This window comes from Festucalex cinctus, chromosome 2, assembly GCF_051991245.1.
Source record: "Festucalex cinctus isolate MCC-2025b chromosome 2, RoL_Fcin_1.0, whole genome shotgun sequence".
Lineage (NCBI taxonomy): Eukaryota > Metazoa > Chordata > Actinopteri > Syngnathiformes > Syngnathidae > Festucalex > Festucalex cinctus.
This window is the reverse complement of record NC_135412.1, coordinates 18,072,531-18,096,521: the sequence shown is the minus strand read 5'-3', so window position 1 is coordinate 18,096,521 and position 23,991 is coordinate 18,072,531. Positions and strand designations below refer to the sequence as shown.

Sequence of the window (23,991 nt, the reverse complement as noted above, 5' to 3'; positions counted from 1 at the left end):
CCACACGATATCGTACTGCAATGTTCAGCCAGTGGCCACATGAGGGACACTAGCAAAACCTGATACGATCCAATTGAAGATCTACATAAAAAAGAAGACAGAAAACTGACACTTTATTCAGGTAAATTAAATCCTTACTGCAGCGAATTGTACCCATAAACACTTATCGTAAACAAAGTTGTGGCAGAAATAAAGAGCAGCATAGGAGATTCAAATAAATTTTATTGACAGTGATATATTGTAACAGTAATAGATTATAATGCATACAGTGTGTGAAACTTTTTTTTTTTCATTTTTATTCAAATACACATTGAAACTATAAAGACGTTATAATAAAAGAAATGAAAAGCTCTTATGTCACAAATAATGAAACCCCCACCCCAACCAAGGTTTTAGTTTAGCCTTTTGGCTGATTTTTAGACAACACTGCCCCTTAGTGGGAGACCAAAGCATACAAAAAGAAAAATGTAGGAATACAGTGGAGGGGAAAAAAATAATTAAAAATGTCTCCAGAAGGCCTATAATGGATGAAGGCCTATTATTTGCTACAGTTAATGACACTTTCACTTACCTTAATAAAAATAGTCGAAACCAAAACAAAGACCTTTATTTTTCATGCGAGATCAAAATCTTGTACAAAATTGAGTATATCCTGCCCTCTCCTGGCTGCACTGAAAACAATGTTGACGTCATGGTCTCAAATGATGCCCTTTATTAGGCCATGCATTAGGTCATAACGACTGGCACCAATCAAAGACAAAAACAAACCTTTTTATTATTACCAAACATATAGTGACCCGATTGATTCCCTTTCATTTAGAGGAAGAGTCACCCTATGCTTGAACGGTTGTTGTTATTATTAGCAGAGTTAAAATGGTAAATGTCAGAAAACAGCTGCAGCAATTGGGAAAATAGTTGCCTTTTGACCGTTGTTGTTCAGCTGATATAACGTGATCTACAATGTTATTTTAATTTAGGGATAACGGGTTATTAAATTGTGCACGTACAGTTGCTGAGGCTTATTTTGATTTCACGGGTTATAAGGAAGGATGTGATTGGCTAAACGCCCACCGCCACATTAAAAGGTATCATGCTAAACTCGAAGTATAATCATTAACAAGACCGTGGAGTGGATTCGGCGTGCTACATGCTAATGTTGAGCATGTTTTTTGTTTGTTTTGTTTTTAAAACTGTTATTCTTATGTGTATTTATTTTTTAATGGGCAGAAATAGTTGGCAAAGATTTTGAAGCTGGCCGTTTAACGTCAGGCGCCAACGCCGTTACGTCGTAGGAGCCTGAGCCGGTGGCACAGCAGCAACTTTGCTCCATTCCCAGCCTCCTCCATATCGGAAATAATGATGGCAAGAACAACTCTGACAACAACGACGCCAAGTTGCCTCGAGTGTCGTTGCCACTGTCAAAGGTGGCGTGCTTAGCTAAGCGTGTGACCCAGCACACACGGCCGCGCGCGGAGACATCATATCCGTATTAAAAGCGAAAAATAATCCCGAGGTAAGGAGCCGAGGAGTGGCCGAAACGCGAGCGACCCTCGGCGTTTCTCTTTATTCCCCCCCGCTTCGGGTGGATTCCCTTTCCCAAAGTGTCTGGAAGCTGTCGAATTTACCACACGTATCATAATTTGGTGGCTCCCTTAAGATCCAGCCAGCGCAAGGTTTTTTTTCCTGCTTCTCCTCCTTCGTTATAAAGTCGCCATTTTGCTTCAGTGCCTGTATAAACCATCCGGTATTCCAATATTTTTTTTTATCAAGGAGTCGAGGATTTACGCATCTTTTCTGGCTATTTTTGGAGTGTTTAACGCCAAGCTTGGAGCGGTGCCTCGTGGTATACACATTAATGCATCAAAGGAAGGGGGCACGGCCAGGATAAAGTCTCCTGGATTCTTTCTTTTCTTTTTTTTTTTTTTTTTAACCCACACGCAATTTGTCTTTTTTTTTTTTTTTTTTTTTTTTTGCACGGGGGGGCAGGACGACGTCATTACCATCCATCAGCAGCGTTGTGACCGGCCCTTGACACACAGCAGGTGGGATTGGGATGTAAGAAAACATTGGCGGATAAACGCCCAATACGGTGCCTGTCTCCGGACCCCCTCCTCGCCCGCGGGGGCTAGCTGACCTGGGGCCAGCCGGCCGTGAGCTGAGGCTGAGCGGCCAACACTTTCAGGTAGGTGTGGCTGACTACAGCTCGTTGGAAGCAACAAAAGTGCTACTTTCTTTCTTTCTCATCGCTCTCGTGAGTCACACTAACATGGCAGCGTGCCATGTGCACGGCTAAATTACTTGTTTCCAGTTTGTCAGCAGATTGTCTGAGTGGATTTGAGTGGGAGTGTTGTGTCTAGCCGATTTTATACCTACAGCTGTCATTCACTTCCTTTCATTATTTGTTTTTCAGAAAACAAACAATTGTATGTACTTAACTAAGTGGAGGTACTACATCACCAGTTTTCATTGCGCATTAACCAAACCCTTTATTGGAAAATACAATGTGATTTTAATATCATGATTTTGTTTTGTTTTTCCCAAATTAAAGACATTGGTTTACAGTGAACAAAATTAACAGGGTGAATACAGTTTTTGTCTTTTCTTCTTCTTCTTTTTTTTTTAAATCAAATCTGGCTCTCTTCACTTTGAATTCAGAAAGTGTTGTGTTTTTGTAATCCCCATCTCCATGCAACTTAAGTAAGTGTTACTTTAGTTTTGCTAGATGGCTAGTTGTGCTGGACAAGAATTGCTCAACTTGGCATGGCAAATCATGCAGAGGTAGGATGCTGACTCCCGTCAACTCAACAAGAGCACCTTAAAACTACCACGATACCCAGGGCTAGCAGATACAATACAGCAGAGGCCCCAGAATTGAACCCTGCGGAACACCATACGTTCCATTTCCAATAACTTTCTTTTTTTCTCAGTCTTTTCACTTACCTCAAGTCTAAACTGAAGACAGCAAGACCCACGCACAATAAATCAGCAAGTGAAGGTGAAAACTATTTAAAACCCTTAGGCATTATTGTGACCGGTTTTCGGCTTTTTGATGGTTCTGACCAAGTCATTTCAAAATAAGATACTGCCCAGGGGTGGGATCTATATGCTCAGTTACTGACTATAAACTACTTTTAAACAATCACATCTTGGTGGTTTGTCTATCCTGTTATTGTCCTCATACTGTAACTCTGGACATTGTATAATGTTATTCTGTCTTTATTTTCTCCATGTGTTCTATCCAAGCCTCCACAATCAACATTTATTAACAACAACAACATGAGTGACAAATACAATAGTTCCAATTGCGGTTTGTGTTGAATGGCATGGCACATAAACAGACACTGAGTGACCCTTTGTGTGCTGCTGTAAATCATTGACTGACAGGAATGTGTGCTCAGAGAAAGTATGTGGGATCGCTATCAGTCCCACTTAGCATAATTAGCGGTTGTCAGCCTTCATCCATTAGCTTGCCCCCACGTCCATGGCAAATGAGGGTTCAGCACCCAGAGCTTGTTGCTAACATATATCTTGTTATGGATGATGGCAATATGCAGTTAATAACACACTGGGGCCTTCTTAAAGCAAAAAAGAAAAGAAAAATGTCTGCCTGCATTGGGACTTGACCAAGAGACGCGCAGCTGGTTGTCATGAGGAGCTTTGAACCCCTCACCCTTGACTCTCTGGTTGACATCTAATGGGCAATGCAAGGAGTTAGTGGAGTTGTGAGAGTATTGATTTTGAAATCAAACATGTAAGGTCATAGCCTCATTACCACCATAGATGATGTGTGTGCCTCCAATCAGATAACCTTCAGCCCAGTTGCACTAATGGATAGCTTGGATATGCATTATTGTGTATGTGAAGACAGGGTCATCAAATATGATCATTGCTGTTTACATCATTAACGAAACATCAACATGAATAATGTTTTTGACACTTCCTGTGTCTGTGCCCCCTCTGTACCAATGTAGGCATGGAAAACCCGAGTGGCACTAGGCTTGGGAAGCTGTCAACATCAGGCCTGCCAAGGGGCCGGACCTCCAAGCATGGACATCCACAGGAGCCTGTTCGAACTGTGCCATGTCCTGAAAACAACATCAAGCACAGTAAGTGGCAAACTGTCCCACTTTAGTCAACAAAAGTGATTGTCACAGTTTGTTGAAGATGCGGGAACTAACTGTGGGAGCTTTGTTTGTTTGGGTCAGTTCTTGATATGATTCCAGGCAGAATTCCATTTTAGGATTTGTGGCTGCAATACTGTAGAACTTGTTTATGTACAAAATGACATACGCCCATTAGCCCTGACAAAAAAATAAAATGCTCCCTTTGGGTTATTACACCGAAAGATACCCATGCCGACTTGACATGTTGAACATCACTGGATCAACTTGCTCAGAGCAAGAAGAAGTTTCCTTGATGATTCAGAAATGGCAGATTGTGTGAAGGGTTGTCTGTCACCATATGTCAGGATGGTGGTTTGACTGTTGAGCTGGTGGTGTACATTGTCTCTTGCTGGGAGAGGTAGTTTCTCTGCAACTTTACAATAGTTAAACATTCTTTATGATGGATGACTGTTTACCGGCTTTACGCTAGCCGTGGTTTATTGATGACTGATTGGTAGCGGTGGCACTCTCTGCGCTAGTTTAATCTTTAGATTTCTGAACGAAAAAGCATTTTGTACATACATAAGCCGCACCTGACTATAAGCCGCATGTGCCCACATTGAAACATGAGATATTTACAAAGTAAGACGGTACACAAAAAGAGTTTTCAAAGGTTTAATAATGTACCTTAGCTTTTCTTTCCAAACAATGCCTGTGACGCAGCATTAAGACGGCAGTAACACAGCACTAACAGGGTTGATTAAAAATAATATAGCGGTAAAAGTCATTGAGACTGAGACTTCTTGTATTTTCCATGATGAGGGGTCTATTCATGCTAATTTTATTAATGCACAAAGTTACATTATTAAACTTGTGTCTTCCTCGGCACATATATTCCACCCGTCACTCTTACCTTTTCTGCTCGAGCGCCCCTGGCGGCCGTTAGAAAAAAATGCATAAATTAGCGGTATCATTGTATAAGCCGTAGGGTTGAAAGCGTGTGAAGAAAGTTGTGGTTTATAGTCCGGAGATCACGGTAAATCTAGAAATAAAATTAATGAAATAATGGTTTACATAAAACTGGGAACGAATCCACATTCTTTAATGCAAAACAAAATATTTTGCCAGTGATGTCGACATTCTGCTAAATGAGAATAATTCAGTGTGGTTAGTCATTAGACAGACAGAAAAATGACTTGAAAAAAATACCAAATGACATGTTGGAACTGTGATTAATAAAAACAAAAAACAAGCCCACAAACAATTAGCACTTGTTAACATTATACTGTTTGCATTTCCCTCTACTGCCAACTGGGAAAATATTGTTGGTTTTAATATGTGTGGGTCAAAACACAGACAGACACAAGGGCCTGGTAAATAGAATTCAGATTGCCTTGCAAATGAGTTTTGCTACAAGTCATCTGGATGGAGATGAAATATTCTAAAAAGAAATGTACTAGGACTACAGAATTGGGTTTCAGTCCAATAACCAGTCGAGCTTTGGCATTACTTTTTTAATAGGGTGATAGCGAGGCTGTTCTAATGACCCAGTTGTTTTGGCTGCTACAAAATAGTCTTTTAAACCCCCTCCACACACACTCCTCCATACATGTGTAGCACTAATACTGCACAGGATGACAGTGCTTCCATTAAAAAAAAAAAAAAAAATAGGTTAATAGGCTGCCCTCAAGGATGGATTATGATGCATGTGAGGCTGTGTTCATGATGTGCAGTTGACAGATTTGCAAACTTCCTTTGCAAGAAAAGAACTAAAAGCACAGGAACACATCATGTTGAATTCATTCCTTACCACTTTCATTTGATGATATTACTTAAATGTTTACTTACACAGGTACAACTAGAATGGCAGTACCGTAGGTTCTTTTCACATTTCACATCATTCAACAAGAGGTCATGTAATAATAATGTCTTACATGCATATATGCTGGCTGAGTTGTTAATGTAGTGCTATCACCGGTTCATCTCCATTTTTTTTTTTTTATAGCATGCTAATTAAACCGTCACATTCTGCAATTGAGTCTGTCTACTTCCTTTTTCTTTTCAACAGAAATAATGGCTAGCAAAACAAGTATGTTGACTTCCGAGTGACCTGACTTATGAGGTTTTTTTTTTTTTTTTTTTTTTTTTTTTTTTTTTTTTTAGCTGCGAAAGAGAATGGAACATCATGTAGTTCACCCTCCATCCATCCATGCATTCATTTTCAGACCCGCTTTATCCTCACTAGGGTCGCAATCGTGCTGGAGCCTGTCCCAGCTGTCTTTGGGCGGCAGATAAGGTGCACCTTGACCTGGTTACCAGCCAGTCCACCTAAAACATGTTAAAAACGTCTGTCAACATAATGCTAATCCACAACTGAAAATGCCATTGACTAGTGAATGAAACTAGTGTTGATCCTGTGGTAGCCGTCACCTTTTACGAGTTTATGCAAATGGATACGTGATCACCTGCGATTGGCTGGCAACCAGTAAAGGATGTACCCCCCGCCTACTGCCCAAAGATAGATAGAGATAGGCTCCAGCACCCCCCGCGACCCTTGTGAGGAATAAGGGGTCAAGAAAATGGATGGATGGCTTGATGGATGGATGGATGGATGGATGGATGGGTACATGATCACATACAGTGCAGTCAGCCCCCTGTTATTTGTAGGGGATTGGGGATCGTGCTGCCTCGCCAATAGCGAAATTCCGCGCATAACTAATACCCATTGGAATGTTTTGTGTGGGGTGTAAAAAAATCTATATATTAAAAAAATCCGTAAATATGGTAATCAGCAAGTATGTGGCCTCGTGGGGGTTAACTGTTTAAGAATACTGACATTATTCTCTTGCGACTTTGTCGTCATGATGATTTGACCACCAGTATTGCTTGTCGGACAACGGGACATGGTTTACGAAATGCATTTGTCATTTTAGGCGTGGTGGTTACTCGTATGGTGAAGTGCCGCTGCTGCCGACACCTTTTATTTATTTATTCATGTTATAAATACACTGCCATATGTATGTGTGTGTGTGTGTGTGTGTGCTCTTAAGCGTCAGCCAACCTCACTGACTGCAGGACATCGTTCATGTGCCATCTGCTGACCTTGCATATTTGAAACAGCATCCGTTTCCCAGTCACCCTGTGCCGTCGTTTGTTGTCCAGTTCTCGTCATGTACAGCGGAACCTCCAAGATCGAACACGGCCCATTCCATACTGCTGGTTTGCTTCCAATGAAAAAAAGCGTAGTTTGTAAACTAGAATTAAAAACATTTGCACTTGGTGCTAACTTCAGTTCTGTTTGGCACCTTATTCCATTTGTGTGCAGATTAACAGCTAAATGCTGATGCACCATGTTTGTTTTGAGCATTGGGCTCCATTAATTGACCTGAGTCTGCTGACCTCAGAGTTTATATTCGATCAGCATTTCTTGAATGTATTCAAGATTTAAGCCATTCAGTGATTTACTGTAGCAACCAGTTGCAGAATTTAAAAATCTATTCTACAGCTTCCTGGGATCCACTGTAAAATCAAAATGACTGGATTAATATGTTCTGGTAGGGCTGCTCGATTATGAAGAAAATATGAATCACAATTAATTCGGTAATAATTGCAATCACGATTAGGACATTTGTTTTATGGTACAAAACACAAAACTGTTTAAACTTGTAAAAAGTTATTAAGACAAATAACTTTCTTTGAAATACTAAAATTATGCAAGTTACTGTTGGACCAGATAAGATTGATTAAATGTCATTTTAAAATAAAAAAAGGTGCAAATATATAAATGTATACAACTCAAAATGAGTATTAATACTCTTTTATTTTTGTTTACGATTATGCCGATTTCGTGATTTTAATTGAATTTTGATTCATTGCACAGCCTATGTTCTGTCATAGAAATTAATTCATATAAAACTCAAACCATTGATGACCTAATATATGTAAACAATGTAAATGCGGGATAGAGCTCCTTGTTTGAATGCAATGTGTGAAATCTTTTAGAGAAACTTTAATATTACTATATATATGGACATATGGCAACAAAGGCAGATTACCAATTGGCAACTGAAGCATTATCAAATAATTATTAGTAATTACTGACCCGCCACAGCAAATAACCCACTGTAACAATAATACTACAGAGTAACGAGTAGGTTGGTGACAATTTGTTTTTGTTGCACCCATGGGATTGAGTTTGGTCCGCCACTTATTTGTCACAGTCAGAGTGTAATAGCCATTATATTGGAAAATGGAGTACTTATTTTCCATCTCTGCTTGTTCACATCTGGATTATACTGACCACGTACTGAATATGGACTGTAATTCAAGCCTGACTGAGGATCAGTAAATTCACTGTTGGCCCTGGCTCAAATGAGCATCTGGCAATAGATACAGCTTGCAGGGTGGTGGAGTACGCAGCTGATGTCGCAGCCTCTTGGAATCAGTGCCGATCTGAAGAGACCATTGAGACACTGTGAATTACCGCAGAAGGAGGCAGGAATTTGAAACCAAGGCTCTTTTATTCGAAGCATGCGTTATACGTTACGTGTGCTATAAACTGAGCCACAGGTGCGCTCACAAAGTGCTGCTCACTTCACAAAAGCTTTTTGTCTATCAGCAGGGCTTAACCATTGAGCAAATGAAGCTGTGCTTGAAAGAAATAAAACAACATGGATTCGATCCATGAGCTGCTTATTTCCTGCCGTAGGTACGAGTAGCGCTTCCGACATCTTTATACATCCATCCATTTTCTATAACAGTTATCCTGCTCAGTGTCGTCGGGCATACATATTATTTATTTTGTCTTGAATATCGGATGTTCTGCATTGTAGGCAGGGTTTAGTTTAGCCATCTGTAGCTGACCAAGCAGTTTTATTTAAAACGTGTTTTGTGGTTAGGTGGGCGGAGTTTGTCATAGTATGGTTCTTTAGTCCTCTCTAAACAAATCTTTGTTTGTCTGCTTTTAGTCCCCATTCAATAGTCATATATTCTCTCATGAGAAGTCAACTTTGACACAATGTTGTGATACTGGATCTTCGTTCCACACAGCTGTGCTGGTGCCCTTTATATGCATCTTCCAAACAGCAGAGTCGTTCTAATCCGACTGGGCAGATCTAGACAATGGCCCCTGTGTGAGTACTCGCAGAGAAAAACAAATCTGCATTCTGTTACTGTTGTGTGAGTGAGCGTGAGTACATGCGTGTGTGCGCGTGCGTGCATGTGTGCTGGAAGTGTGTGGGGAGCAATTGCAGGCGCAGCTCGGAGAACTCAGGGGTTATATTATATGAATGAGAGTATCAGACAGCTGCCAGAACACCCTGGTTGCTTCTCTTCATGAAAAAAAGTACTTCTTTATATCTAAATGCATGGTTGTCTAGTTGTTATTTCCATGAAAATGGAAAAAATCACTGTTGTTTCACTTTCAGAAACAAAGGGCTTCTTGTCTATAATCATAGACTCGCTTCGCTTGTAAATGTGATGTTAAATCGATTAGGGTTGCAATTAAAAATTATTTTCTAAAATCGATTAATCTGTTATTTGTTTGATTACTCAATGATTTGGATTTAAAAAAGAAACCCATTAATTTAAAATAAACAAAACATTTCAAACTGATTCGCAGTGCAGAGAATTGCACAAACAGGGTGCTGCGTGAATTTTCTGAGCTCTTCAATAATTTGAGTTACCTTTGATAACTAAATTTTCATTTCAAAAGCCTTGGCAATAGTCAATGGACCACTGCAAAAAAAAAAAAAAATTCAAATGTATGCCATGCAATATCTGTCAAATAGACCTTATTTCAGAACACTTGAAGCTTATTCATGAAATGATTTTCTTTATATGCCACATTTAAACACAGCTTCAGCTCACCAAATAGTAAATAGTGACTGGTCTTTGAACACCGCACTTCCCTATCAGATACCCTTGAATGTTAATGAGAACACGTTGAGTTCATTTGATATTGTGCACAGACGTACTAGTGATGATGATCTCAAACGAAATACAGTATGGTGCAGCTCTACAATACAAAAATATATTCTACCATCAACTATAAACAATATGGGACAAAGCACAGAATGCATATTGAACAGTTAATGGGCAAAAATGACAAGTGAATAATTGTCTAGTCAGGCAAATTATACAAGTGCTGCTATCCCGTGTCGTTCACAAGCTAACGCTAATGTACATTCAACTTTCCTCCTCACTCTTCTCATCCCTGATTTGTTTTACACAGCTGAACAGTTGCACAGATACGCAGACAGCTGGGAGCAAGTCGTTCCCCGACATTAAATGAACAGCTGTTTTATCCCCTTGACTTGTGCCTGGTTTGGATGCGACACAGGCCTGCTTTCTTTCAGCTGCGACAATGGCTGAGTGTGCTCCTCAGACTCCAGCAACAGGAATGAGGCTGACTGCTTGTCGTATATTCATCCGTAGCAAGTGCTCTGCCCGTGTTTACTTGCCTGTTCATTAAATGGAGCCACTAATCTAATTGTAACTACTTCGCTGCAAAGAGGTTTTTGATAGTGCTAACTATGACAAGTCGATCTTATTCCCATAGCAACGAGAACATATCTTCCCCGGGAGCGGATTGCGTTAATTAGGACCTTATTTTACAAGACCTTTGTTTTCTGAGATCGGAATTTGAACGCGTGCCCATTTTCCTGCTCAGCACAACAGCTGTAACACGCCTCCAGCTGCTTCTCAGACAGCCAATAGAAATTTGCTCTGTTGCCTGTAAAATCTAAATACTTTTCTCATAATAATCAGAGGTAGGCATATTGACAGAAGGTTAATCATTCAATCAACGATGAACACCCATTTCGTTGACGATTGACTGGAAACTTCTAAAAAAAAAATGATGAATTTAACATTGACGGAAGTGATTTTTGGTCCGTCAATGTAATCGTCAGTCCATCAATAAATTTGGCAATCCGTCAATCATGGACATCCCATTTTGGTGACGGATTAATAAATGATGATTGACATAACATTGACGGATGCCCACCTCGAATGATGGAAACGTTGACGGACGCTGATTTTGCTGAACAATCTACGAATGACGGATTGACGATTTGGCCTGAAATATTGACGGATTTACGATGGCAGAAGGGTGTCCCGACTGTTGACGATTGCAGAATGGCGGACGCTCAAAATTCATTTACGCGCCCACCTCTGTTAATAATAATAATAATAATAATAATAATAATAATAATAATAATATTCAAGCACACACAGCTGCATGTTTAAAAGTTTGAACTCTTATTTTCATGCCCTGCGCAAAACTAGCACGAAGTACAGTTTTGTTTTTTTTAGACAAATCCTTGACATTGCAGAAGCAGCAATAGACTCTAGGAAGATCGAAGCGCGTACATTTGTACAAAGTACATTTTTAAGGAACTGCAAGCAACCAATTTGCAAAGCTCAGAATCTGTCTGCCTACACCTCGATCAAATCCACCAAAATCTCGTTACAACACCTGCACCACAACTTAGACCTGCTTCCACCAAACCTGAAATTTAATCTGCTTTCAGCCAACCAAACTGTCAGATGCGCCGGGGTATGTACACAAATACCCCATTCAGTTCTCCAGAACACCCAGCATGGTGCAATGCAGTCGGTCAAATTTATAAATACGGTGAAGTAGGCTTGCACTGGCCAATCAAGGATGTGACCATTTTTAACGCCACGAGCACCGGCACTGTTTATGAAAATAGAGCCCCTTGTTCCCGGGTCAACCACTAACCGGTAGCTAGGTAAACTCCTTGTCATTAAACATTTAATAGAAATGAGTGAATCTTTCTCATAACCTTAATGGTGATAAAATACAGGAAATGTGTGAACTTGAAGTATGTTATACATCATTGATGTCTAGAGATATTTAAGGGTATATGTTTGTGCGTGCGTGTGGTATTCTGCTAGTCTAAGCCTTTTCCAGCCAGAAAACCAATCAATTTATTTATTGCAAAAATCCTCATTCCATTTTTATAATCCTGATAGGCACGCTGAGTGCTCTGAACCAGTTTGTGTGTATGCTGCCACTGCTTGCCGAGTGTGTACGACATGACATGACATTTTTTACGTAATATTATTGTCCCTCCATGCGAGCTTTCCAATTCGTTGTTTCCTTTTACAGCAAGCAGTTGTGTTCTCCATTTGAAGTTGTTTCCTTTTGACATTGTCTACATCTGATATGGTGGAATTTTGCTTTAATATTCAGTCGCTGTGAAGTTTAGCGACATCAGTGCTTGGAAGCTGATATCAGGTTGTATTGTAGACTATTTTGTGGTGCCGTAGATCAGATCATTTTGTACCTGCAGCACTGTCATATAGTATTCTGCTTAGTCAAAGACGAAGTCATCCACCTTGAAGATTCCTGCCTGCACTCCCTCCGCCTGCTCGTCTCCCCTCATCTCCCTTCATCACTCATTCCCCCACACAAAAATACTCCGCTATTTCCAGCTCTACTTTATCTGTAGTGTGAGACAAAATGGAGAACAAGGCTGATTTTTCAGAGATAATTGAAATAAAGAAGAAAGTACTGATAATAGTAAACCAGTGGCTCTTAACATGGGCTTGATTGAATCCTCGGGATTCGATGAGTCAGTCTCAGGTGTTCAGCGGAGCAACACACACCTAACTCATGACTCGTGATGATACACCCCACTTGGGCATTATCTGTGCTGCAGGGAATTTGGTGCGCTCAGTACTTGACTGACTGACTGGTACGCTGTGTGATTTTGTTATTATTTTAATCCCTTCATACTATGTCGAGGAAAAAAATGAAGTGGTTGGGCGAATATGTCCAACATCAATTCACGTATAATGGAACATATGGTGTTCCACAGGGTTCAATTCTGGGGCCTCTGTTGTTTTTATTGTTTCTGCTGCCACTGGGTTCCATCTTCACAAAACAGCGGCGGTCGTTTTAAAGTGCTGCATAAATACAGAGCTGAGCTGAGTGACTTGAGTCAGCGTCCAAACCCCAACTGCATGATTTGCAATGCCAAGTTGAGCAATTCTAGTCCAGTACAACTAGCTATCTATTTAAAACTAAAGGAACACTTCCTTCAGCTGCATGGAGATGGGGAATACAAGAACACAATGCTTTCCGAATTCAAGGTGAAGAGAGCAAGTTTCAATGAAAACGCTGCTCTCCCTTTTCATTTTATTCACCAGAAAACCCTATACCTATGTCCATCCATCCATTTTCTGAACCGCTTGTTCCTCACAAGGGTTACGGGGGGTGCTGGAGCCTATCTCAGCTGGCTATGGGCAGCAGGCGGGGTACAACCTGAACTGGTGGCCAGCCAATCGCAGGGCACCTATACCTATGTCTTGAATTTGAAAAAAAAAATCTCTTCCATCCTCCCCCAAAAACAAGGTTTTGGTAAAAGCGCATCGCAAACTGACAGGCCTCAGTACCTCCAGCAAGGTTATAACCACTGTAGTAGCAATTTGTTCGTAATTTGGGTATGGGTAGAAATCATTCGGTTGAGAGGCAAGGGAGTGGAAGACTCTAGACATGCATCAGACATTGCATGAGCAGCAATGAAAGCAGCAGTCTCTGGAATTGAAGGAAAAAAATAAAGCTGAAGCAGTCGTTTTTATGTGTGCTGTTGTGTCAAAGGTTCACAATAGCACTAGCGATTCATAGGTCTTCTTTTGGGCTCACCAGACAGCCTTAACTCAGTCTGCGCTCTCAAAATCAAACTGCAGCTTAAAGCCAAACATACATATATTGATGTGTTCGCACTCATAAGAAGTTTCTCTTTTGTGCTGAGTATCCAGGGATTTGTATAGCTTGAAAATGTGCTTCTCGTGAATGTCAATTGTCTACAACACTAAAATATTACAAAGGCAAGAAGAATAAATATCAACCTTGGCAAAGCTAGAATTCCGCATAAATGCAGCACACGTTAAAACTGAATGAAATTATAATTCATATTCCACTGGCCACCTCTGTTATTTCAATTTCAATGTCCTGAATGAGTCACCACTTTTTTGCAGCGGTAACACGGGATTATCTTTTTTTTTTTTTTCTTGTATTTTGCCAGTGCCTGCGTGTGATGAGGCAGCAGAGGGGAAGAGGAAAGGTCGTCCTAAAGCAGATGAGCAGGAACTGAGAAGCATCCCTGTGAGTAGTCCTCTTTGAACTGAGTGGGTTTTTGAAGTGGGCTTCATTTATTTGCTCACAGTAGGCCGCCTTACATGAATTTGCACAATGCTCAATGTCGCACCAACCAACCTTTCTTTTTTTTTGTTTTCCCTCTCCCTGACCAGGCCCACTTGATAGTCCAGTGGAAGGAAGAGTTTAAGCGTCGCTCCAGAGTTAAATGTCCGTGTTCAGGCTGCTGGTTGGAGTTTCCCAGCATCTATGGCGTTAAGTACCACTATCAACGCTGCCAGGGGGTGAGCCTGTCTCCTCTCTCTAGCTACATAGTAATATTTGACGGACAATGTGCTCCTATTGCCCACATTTGTGTAAACAGAAGCTATTAGATGAGCTTTCTCTGAACTCTGTCCTCTTGTCTGTGTGTGCGTGTGTTTTTTCTTTCAGACCACTGTAGTTGAGAAGCAGAATCACGGTTGTCCATATTGTGAGGCAATGTTTGCAACAAAGGTGCGCCTGCAGAAGCACATGCTTTGGAACCACCCAGACAGGGTTAGTTTGGAGTCGAAGAATGAGCAGCTTAATAAGCTTCAGAAGACCCCTGTCAAGTCCAACACCGTAAAAAGGTAAAAAAAATCTTTAAAGCTAAATAATTCTGCCATGTTAATAATTGTGTAATAATATTTGTTAGACCATATTGCCTTCTGACTTTCTTTGGTGTGTGAATTCAGGCCCTTGGATAACAACCCTCCATCTCCAGTGTTCTTCAAAGTGAAAAAGACCCTGGAGGTGTCTACCCCCTCTCACAACGGAGAGCTGACCCACCAGAGGAGTGAGAGGAAACAGCACAGCCAGCCGTCGCTGCAGAGTCACCAGGCTCAGTCAGCCCAGCCTCAGTTTGACCAGTCGCAGTCCCAAAGCACATCCTCTGATGCAGGGGGGAGCGAAAGCGAATGCGGCAGCCTGCCGCCATCTTATCCCGATGAGGACCCAGAACGAATGAAACACAGTAAGATGAAAGCGTTCCCATATTCACCACATAACCTTTACTGTAAGTGCTTGAACTTTTTTGTTTTCCTTTATGTGATTTCTTGAGCAAGGACGGAAGCAGAAAACACCCAAGAAGTTCACTGGAGAGCAGCCTTCCATCTCGGGAACGTTTGGATTGAAAGGTGTCAAAAATATCCATCTCACCTCTGTTCCACATCTGTGGAGAGCTAGCTTCCAAACTACTGTTTGTATGCATGCTGCAGGTATGACTAAAGTGGAAGAGAAGCTGAAGGCAAGCCGCGTGAAGAGATCGGACGGGAGTGGATTTAGCGAAGAGACTCACAGACGACCTTCAAATCAGTCCTCCGCTAAACACACAGCCAGCACCAGTTCAGGTGAACAGCTTGATCAACTTAGAAAATGGCGGCTTGATTTTGTCTAGCCTTTTGCAAAGAAGCAGTTTTTCTTTGACTGGAGGTCTTTAAACAGTTTGTAATTTGGAAACTTGGAAAAGAATCTGAAACTTGGCATATCAACTCCGTTTGAATTTTCACATTGCAAGAAAAATTTGATGTTGTTTGTAACCAGTAGGAGGCAGCAAATCACTTTTTTTGTAACAAATCTTCATTTGGTTTCAAAGTAGATCTAGAAACTAATAAATACAAACTGGCACATAGCAGCACAATTTTCATCGTGGCTACTTAGGAAACCAGGGTTCTTCCTGACATAATGCATACCTCACTAGGTGAGGAAGAGATATAGTCATATAGTCAGAGTCATACCACAAATATTTGATTTGCTCAGTCACAAAGAAACATTCTTTTTGTTTTTTTCTAGGTACAGTTCCTGACACTCAGTGGCAGAAAGCAATTTCAGAGCGAGGCGAAGTGGTGTGCCCCACCTGCTCCATCGTCACCCGGAAAACAATCCATGGCCTGAAGAAACACATGGAGATTTGCCAGAAGGTCAGAAAATGGGGGTGGGGTTGTAACTGCATTTGCAATGCCATACCATTGCTTCTCAGACAGGGGGCTCCGAGCCATAACTTGGGGGACTAAACCAGTTCCTCCTCCTCACCTTAGCATTGGGACAAGCCTTACATATTGGAGTTCAAAATTGGTTGTGAGCCGTGACATGATGTTTAACACGTATCCAGGAAAACTATTTTGGGGATCTATTGCAGCAAAATTGGGAATTTGAAGCTGTGTTTTTTCAGAATCAGATGAAATACTGAATTAAAGATTGTATTGTTATTGTTGTTATTAAATATATTGTATGTTTTATTTGGAATCTTAATATGGCGGCTTATTTGACCTTTGACCCCATGCAGCTCCAAGAGGCCCTGAAGTGCCAACAGTGCCACAAACAGTTCAAATCCAAGGCAGGACTCAACTACCACACCATGGCAGAACACAACTCCAAGGTACACACCCATCAGCACCAAAAAAAAAAAAAAAATCACACACTTCCATTCAGTAACATTGGAGTGTAGTCGGTGTTTTGAGATTTTGTTTCTCCAGTGACGTAGGGTAGTCTAGTGAATTGCACAATTTGTTAGTTGACACCACAAGCGATTACGCTATGTATAGAAATCCACCACACACTGAAACCAGTGTCGGCTTTCGCTAACTTTGGTGTAGAGAGTCCTGTACATAAATGACACATTCATGGGAGCATTTGCACTCCCATAAGCTACACTGCACAATATTTGTATGTTGCATTTTAATTAAGTCGCCACCGAGCCCTCGTTGAGTTTTAATCTTAGGTTTCATTAGTGAACAGACGTCCCTCAAGCGCTCACTATTTCTGCAGCTGTCTAAAGTCTGACAGCTGAGAGAGCTTCTTAAAGATATTATCAGAGCACTCCTGCATTAGAGCTCTGGGCTTTGCTGAATAATTCAAATAGGTTTCAAAAAGTGGCATTAATGTTTCATGAATGGACGGGCTGCAAGTCTTGCGGCATGCTGCATGATTTTTTTTTTGTGCGTGAGTATTCTTTGTAAGAATGCGCAACCTGCAATATCATTGAATTTATGATATATATATATATATTTATATATACACAGTGGAATATCGAGTTACGAATGACCATGTTTATGACCAGTTTGGTTTACGTACCAAATGTTCGAAGAAAAATTACCTGAAATATTGCACTGTTTTGTTTTGCGAATAGTGTTGGTTTAGACTTAGCACTGTGTAAATATTAAACACGTGCCACACACATTGCAAGTACAGTGGTTCACTATTTCAAGCTTCACTGCATTTTTTATTTTTTATTTTTATTTTATTTATTTATTTATTTATTTTAAATCATACCTATATCAGAGAATTTTTGCAGTGATTATTTTTTCTACATAGGATGTTCCTGTAGGTTGATAAGCACAAGCCATAAAGAAATAGTGCATAAAAGACAGAATGTCCAATGTGGCTGGGAATGTAAGCACCGTAGTAAATGTTTGTTTGTTTGTTTGTTTATTTATTTATTTATTTATTGTTCTTAATTGACCCTCACAAGAAACAGAAAACTGCTAGCAAATGTTATTAGGAAGCTAATTACTTCCATGCACTTTGGTTTAGTTTGACAAATAAATGTGCAAGGCGCTTTTCCCAGTGGTCACCATTGTGAACGTAAACAGTACTAGAGGTGCCACAGTGATTTGCTTGTGAACACACCATATTATTATATTGTACAACATATATTTTTACCACAAACCAGTAAAAATACGGTGAATACAGCGTTGTTCTGGGGCTGTACTGTATGTCAACAGGAAACATTACCTTCTTGCATATAGTATTGTGTGTTTTTGTAAGTCAAGTAATAATCATTTGTTGTTATGAGTTGGCCTTTATTAGCAGCATCCTATGATAGCATAATGTGCACTCAACCTAAGATGGTGATAGGGAGGGTCAGGAGAAATTAATCATACTAGCAAGGAAACAGACAGCAAATCTATACGTAAAGCGTTGAATATATAGCTCAGGTTGAAACGGTGCCTGAACTGGGTGTGAGTCATTTTTGTTGTCATTGCGGTCGCGTGGCAGGGCATCGGTGTCGTGTGCAACAACACAGCATGCTGACAGAAGGACAAGGCTTGCCTCCTGAGTTTGACCTTGATATTCCATTGCAGGCTCGGTCTCTTTTGCGCTGTCTATTATAGAAGCATTAAGAATATGCGGTCAATATTATTTCCCGGTTTCATGAAAAGCCGTGCTTGTATTTACTTGTCTGAAGTACAACAACGTGTTGTGTCTCAGTCATCTCAATGTGTTAACATGAGATACACAAAGGTCTCTTCACTGGGTTTCCCCCAGTAAGTCGATACTCTCTCCAGTCATCTGCATGTCTTGTTTTTTTTCTTCGTGTCAGCTTTGCCATCTGTTGTTGTGTTCTTGGCTGAAGCTTGGTACCATGCAGTTAACATTCAGGTTTTACAGGTGTCATACTCATGAAAAATGAAGCCATTTAATCCTCGCTAACTGTGAACACATGAAATGGAAAAATATATTACACGAGTTTTTGAAAACACTGAATGTGACGCGTGTTTGTTCTCCTCCCAGTCGTCGTGGAGTGAAGGCCAGATGGACGACGAACATGAGGAGCGAGAACGACTACGCCGAATTCTCAAGCAGATGGGTCGAATCAAATGTCCGAGTGAAGTATGCTATTGATTTTTGTTTCTCTTTTCCATTCCAGCGCTTCGCATTTCCAGATTTCACATCACACTATGCTTCTTGTTCAACCAGTTGTGATTTCTCGTTTGACCTTTTTACCACACTTCCTCTATTTCTCTTTCCTTGTTTCCTGACTTGTATTACATGTTGCCCAAAATCCTATCATTACTCCGCTCCCATTCCATTGCATCAAAATGCAACACCAACGAAACGGAAAGAGAACACCAATAGCATGTTTTCGTACTGAAAATGAAGAATTTTAAACAATATGTTACATACGTCCTTCACGTTAATGTGCAGGGCTGCTCAGCTCACTTCTCCAGTCTAATGGGCTACCAGTACCACCAGAAGCGTTGTGGACCGGAATTCTCTGACGTTGAGACACCCGTGTTTTTATGCCAGCAATGTGGAAAAACATACCGCTCCAAGGCCGGCAGGGACTACCATGTACGCACCGAACACTCCCCAACCATCACTTCTACTATGACAGCCCCCACCAACAACAAAGACAATCGGACTGACACCAACAACAACACTGGCAAAGAGAGGGTAATAAAGAAAATATCCTTGTTGACTTCGATGTATGTTTCATTGTGTCCTACTGATCCTCCAGGTCACCTTTGAGAAGTTTTCAGCAGGGAAGAGAGAGCAAAGCCAGCCCGAATGGCACGTAAAAGCACAGCTGTCCCGAGAGAAGGACAAGGTTAAAGACAGAGACACGCAAGTGAAGAACAGAGTCAAGGAAAAGGCAGCGCAGAATGAAAGCCCGCCAGAGGATTTGGAACGGACGCCTAGCGGCAGAGTGAGGCGCCGCTCAGCTCAGGTGGCCGTCTTCCACCTGCAGGAGATTGCAGAAGATGAGCTCGCCAAAGACTGGGGCACCAAGCGTCGAATCAAGGACGACCTGGTGCCCGACAGCAAGAGGGTAAGAGAGATCATTTGTTCATACATCCAAGTTGTCAAAGGTGGTGGTCACTAGTTTCTTTTTTTTTTCCAATATTATATATTGTACTGGCCATGAACACAGTTAATTACTGCTTCCTTGTGTATAGTTGAACTACACTCGACCAGGCCTTCCCAACTTCAGCAGGGAGCTTCTCGAGACCTGGAAGACTCAAGTCAAGGAAAATGGCTTTATCTGCTGCACCAATGAAGTAAGAGAGTCTCCAGATTTCCTGAGTTACAATGTGCCACAAATTTGTTGAATCAAATATGTCTCAGCAATAGGTTTGTGAACGTAATGCTGCTGTTTGTTTTTGTTTTGCTCAGAACTGCGAGGCCGTCTATTCCAGTGTATCTGGACTAAAAGCCCACCTTGCCAACTGTAGCCAGGTATAAACACTCATTGGTAACAAAACCTCGACTGAACACACAGTTCACGCCAGTGAAGATTGCTCAACTTGGCATTGCAAATCATGTAGTTAGGACGCTGACTCCCATCACGCATTCTATATTTGTAGAGCACATTAAAACAACCACCGCTGTTTTCTTAAGATGGAACCCAGGGGCAGCAGATACAATGAAAACAGCAGTAGGCCCAGAATTGAACCCTGTGCAACACCATATATTGCGTTATGTGAGTCCATATTGCACATATTTTTCCAACCACTTTCATTTGTTGCTCAACATAGTTTGAAAGGATTACAATAATAAAGAAATCACATGATAAAATTCTTCCAAAAGCAATTTCAATTACTTTTACTACTGCTTTTTATTTTGGGGGAAAAATAATGATAGTTATTATGGTTCTTACGAAGTTAAGACAAAGCTAATTAAGTCAAAGCCAGGCCATATTTAGAGACATTATTGGTATGCAGTGTATTTTTTTTGCAGTTTTCTCAATATCTCTAAAATGAACGCACGGGACTCCTTAAGCACCTAGGGAGCAGTTGGAAGGATCTATGTTTTACTCGCCATCTGGCCGGGGATTGTCTTGGACTGGGGTCCCCATGATAATAGGTGACAAGCTTAACCGCTTGGCCACAGCTGCCACTAACCGTTCATTCTTCCACTATAGAGGATATCACTTGTGCTTTTTTTATACAGATTTTAAAGGACAGACTTGCATACGTATTGTGCAAGTGATCATGTTGCCAGTCTCAATTTTAGTCAAATACTGCCACTCGTTTGAGGCACTGTGGCTAGTTTGTTGTCTAAATGTGCACGTTGTTGCTAAAAACGTGACCAGCTATAATCAACCTCAAGCTCTAACAATCATTGCTGAGTGGTCGAGTCAACTAGTCAGTTCAACCTTGAGTGGAGAGCAACCTTTGGATGAGCGTGTCATCCACTTTACATGCAATAGAGGTCAGATATTCCTCAAAGCCAATATGGTTCTTGTTTAAACAAAGTGATCATTCCTGACCGTTAAAGATGTTTGCTTAAAGTGGTTTCCTTCACAGCACTGGCAAAGGACATACACCGGACGATGGCAATTTGTTATTGCTTGTGTGTTGCAGGGAGGTGGAGAACTGGCAAAGTACACGTGTCTGATCTGTCAGAAGGAGTTCAATTCAGAGAGTGGTGTCAAGTACCACATAAGCAAGACACACTCACAGGTGGGTCACAGACAGTAATACCAATTGGATCCTAACTTTTAAACTATGTTATAATATAATGCCTTAAAAATTACATGATGGCTGAAGTTGACAATTGTTTTCCTTGTTTCTTGTTGTCAATCACCCCCGGGGGGTGAAAGTAGACAATCTTTCTCTCATTTGGTATGTTGGATGCTTAGTTGTGACGGAACACTGTAAAAGGCCTGTCAGTGAATGAATTATTGACTTTTTTGGCCTTTTGGGGTTACACCAACATTTGCCTGCAAACTTATGGTCTGCTGTTCAAATGAAAGCATGAAGGTCATTTAGCTGCACCTGTTCTTTCTTGAGCGCTTCCAACAACGTTTGTATTCCTTCAGAATTGGTTCCGCGCATCTGATGGCGAAGGGATTTCCAGCAGCAAGAATAAAGCGCTGGATGACGAAGGCATTCGAGAAGAGGTGAGGAACGGCGCCACCACTGGCAAAAAGAGGGGCCGCAAGCCCAAAGAGCGCACCCTGGTGGCTGTCCCTCCCCAGACACAAACGGACGCACCAGACATCGATCAAAACTTAACGATTGACTCGACTCCATCCTCTGACTCAACACGGTCCCCCACACAAAGCCCGGACTTTACCGACTTTGCCGATCCAGACCCGGATCAGCAGTCCAATGGTTCCACCGCACGACAAAACAACCCCAAGAGGCTGTCGTCGTCCGAGTAGCTCAGCTTTTTTGTCAGCGAAGGAACCACAGAGGAGGCCTTTTCCAGGTGTAGTTGAACTTTGCAAGAACCGAGCACTGAGAAAACGTAAATTGTGGCTGCAGTCCTAAAAAAAAATACACACGCACTGTCTCCATTCCAGTGATCTCCTTCTAAGTCCCCCCCCCCCCCCCCCCCCCCCAATTTCGGTTCCCACACTCAGCAGGAGTTGCAGAAAATGAAATCAAAGACTTCCGCAACGTTGACTTCCACAGCGATGACGTTTTCTCAGCAGAAAGGCCGTCGCTTCAGATGGGCGGAGGGTCGTTCGCTCCAAAAGATCATGTTCACAAAACATATTTTCCCTTCACATGGAAACGTCATGCGCATTCACGTTTCTTTTACGTTTATACTCTGTACATAAACACGCTTATCTCTCTATAGCTACGTATTTACTCCTATGAACGACGCCGTCACATTTAAACATCTAACCGTCATTGATCATGCGTGTTATGGAATGTTTTGTGTTACATGTTGTTTTCAGTCTTTCACATTTTCTCTTCTGTGTACCACTTAAAGGGTACGTCTGCTTTCAAACCCATAATGAAGTGTGGAAAAAACAGGATTTACACAACTGACATTGGTCAGCAGAAAATCGAATAGGGTTTTTTTTTTTTTTTTTTTTCTGTACAGTGTCAACATTTTAATCAATTTCGTCAGAAAAGGAAGAAGCTTGAAATACTCTCACAAATGTCAGACTGGCAAAGCCAATTGTCTGACGTGAAGGAATAATTCTTATGAAGATCGTTGCACTGTTGCAGCACAATCACGTAGGGTAAAAAAAAAAAAAAAAAAGTTTTCTAAAAAGAAGAAGCCACATGTTTGGCTATTGCTTTATCTTGAATCAAAGAGATGAGACTAGAATGGATATAGGCCTACTATCTTTTGTAGAGGTTTAGGAGAGTGATTTTTTTTTCCATTGCAAATCATGATTCGCATCTAATAATAATATATATATGAACTTAACCTGGATGTTCAAAGATATTGCATTGCACTTTAACCCTTGTCGTTCCCCTCTTGTGATTTTGCACTCCGAGATCATCTTTAATGTAACCTAGTAGTTGTCACACAAGAACAGAAATATTTTATTCTCGGGACAGAATTTTAGATTCTATTTACGGATAATGCAGACCTCTGTGATCGCATACATTATCAAGCATGATGACCTATAAAGTTTTAACTCACCACACAAAGCCATAACAGCCACCTCCTGCAGTGATAGTTTTAGATTGCATTTAAAAAGAAATATGAATCCAGTTTTATGAATTACCACATCTCAAAGTGTGCAATCATAGAATAGTAGATTCCTGAATGCACTGTTTTATTAATGAAGTGAGCAAATGAAAAGTCCAGAAAAGTTGATGACTCTATCTTGAAGTCTTGATCACACTCTTGCCAACTTTGACCTTAAACTACTCAACGACAACTCAGCAGGTCCGCAAAAACCTCCCATCCTTACTCTCCTCCTGTTTGCACCTATAAATTTCATTTAACATTTCAGTCAAGCCGCGATATCACCTCTGATTAAAATATATATTGACACATGATTATGAACTTTTTATAGTGTCAAACTCAGATGTTTCTCCATTTTTAATTAAGGTGGAGATGATTATGCATGTCTGTCTCTCTCGCTTGATGGGATGGACCACCTTCTTCTATCCAGGTTTAACTGGTGAAGATTTATTAGACACGCTCTGATTCAATTCCGTCGGAGCAGTCGAGAATGCTTGCGTGTGTGGAACATTTACCAACTTGAGGGAAATCAAAGAGTCTGTGCGCTTTCGTTTGAGTGTTACGAATCAACGGCTTGCTACT

The 23,991-nt window shown here is 41.0% G+C and overlaps 1 protein-coding gene across 4 annotated transcripts; it reads left to right on the top strand.

Annotated features, from left to right (window-relative positions):
* The first annotated feature begins 776 nt into the window (after positions 1 to 776).
* On the top strand, positions 777 to 22,300 carry znf512b (zinc finger protein 512B). Of its 4 annotated transcripts, none has more exons than XM_077513467.1 (18): positions 779 to 1,085; positions 1,987 to 2,182; positions 3,972 to 4,106; positions 14,159 to 14,238; positions 14,385 to 14,513; positions 14,662 to 14,840; positions 14,946 to 15,223; positions 15,309 to 15,386; positions 15,468 to 15,599; positions 16,042 to 16,169; positions 16,535 to 16,627; positions 18,763 to 18,861; positions 19,177 to 19,425; positions 19,490 to 19,801; positions 19,929 to 20,030; positions 20,146 to 20,208; positions 21,336 to 21,434; positions 21,794 to 22,300. In XM_077513467.1, exons 3-18 carry the CDS (start codon positions 3,974 to 3,976, stop codon positions 22,136 to 22,138), a joined length of 2,499 nt encoding a protein of 832 aa, XP_077369593.1. In that variant the 5' UTR covers positions 779 to 1,085; positions 1,987 to 2,182; positions 3,972 to 3,973; the 3' UTR covers positions 22,139 to 22,300. The 4 variants fall into 4 exon arrangements, with proteins under 4 accessions (XP_077369595.1, XP_077369593.1, XP_077369591.1 ...); XM_077513465.1 differs by having other exon boundaries at positions 779 to 1,513; XM_077513469.1 differs by having other exon boundaries at positions 777 to 2,182; positions 19,279 to 19,425.
* The last annotated feature ends 1,691 nt before the right edge of the window (positions 22,301 to 23,991 follow it).

Bases quoted from the DNA above. Each gene is read 5' to 3' on its own strand.
- znf512b (XM_077513467.1), top strand. From the start codon at position 3,974: ATGGAAAACCCGAGTGGCACTAGGCTTGGGAAGCTGTCAACATCAGGC. The intron at 15,387-15,467 runs GTGTCAAAAATA...TGCATGCTGCAG, and splicing joins GGGAACGTTTGGATTGAAAG to GTATGACTAAAGTGGAAGAG. The intron at 19,802-19,928 runs GTAAGAGAGATC...CCTTGTGTATAG, and splicing joins TGGTGCCCGACAGCAAGAGG to TTGAACTACACTCGACCAGG.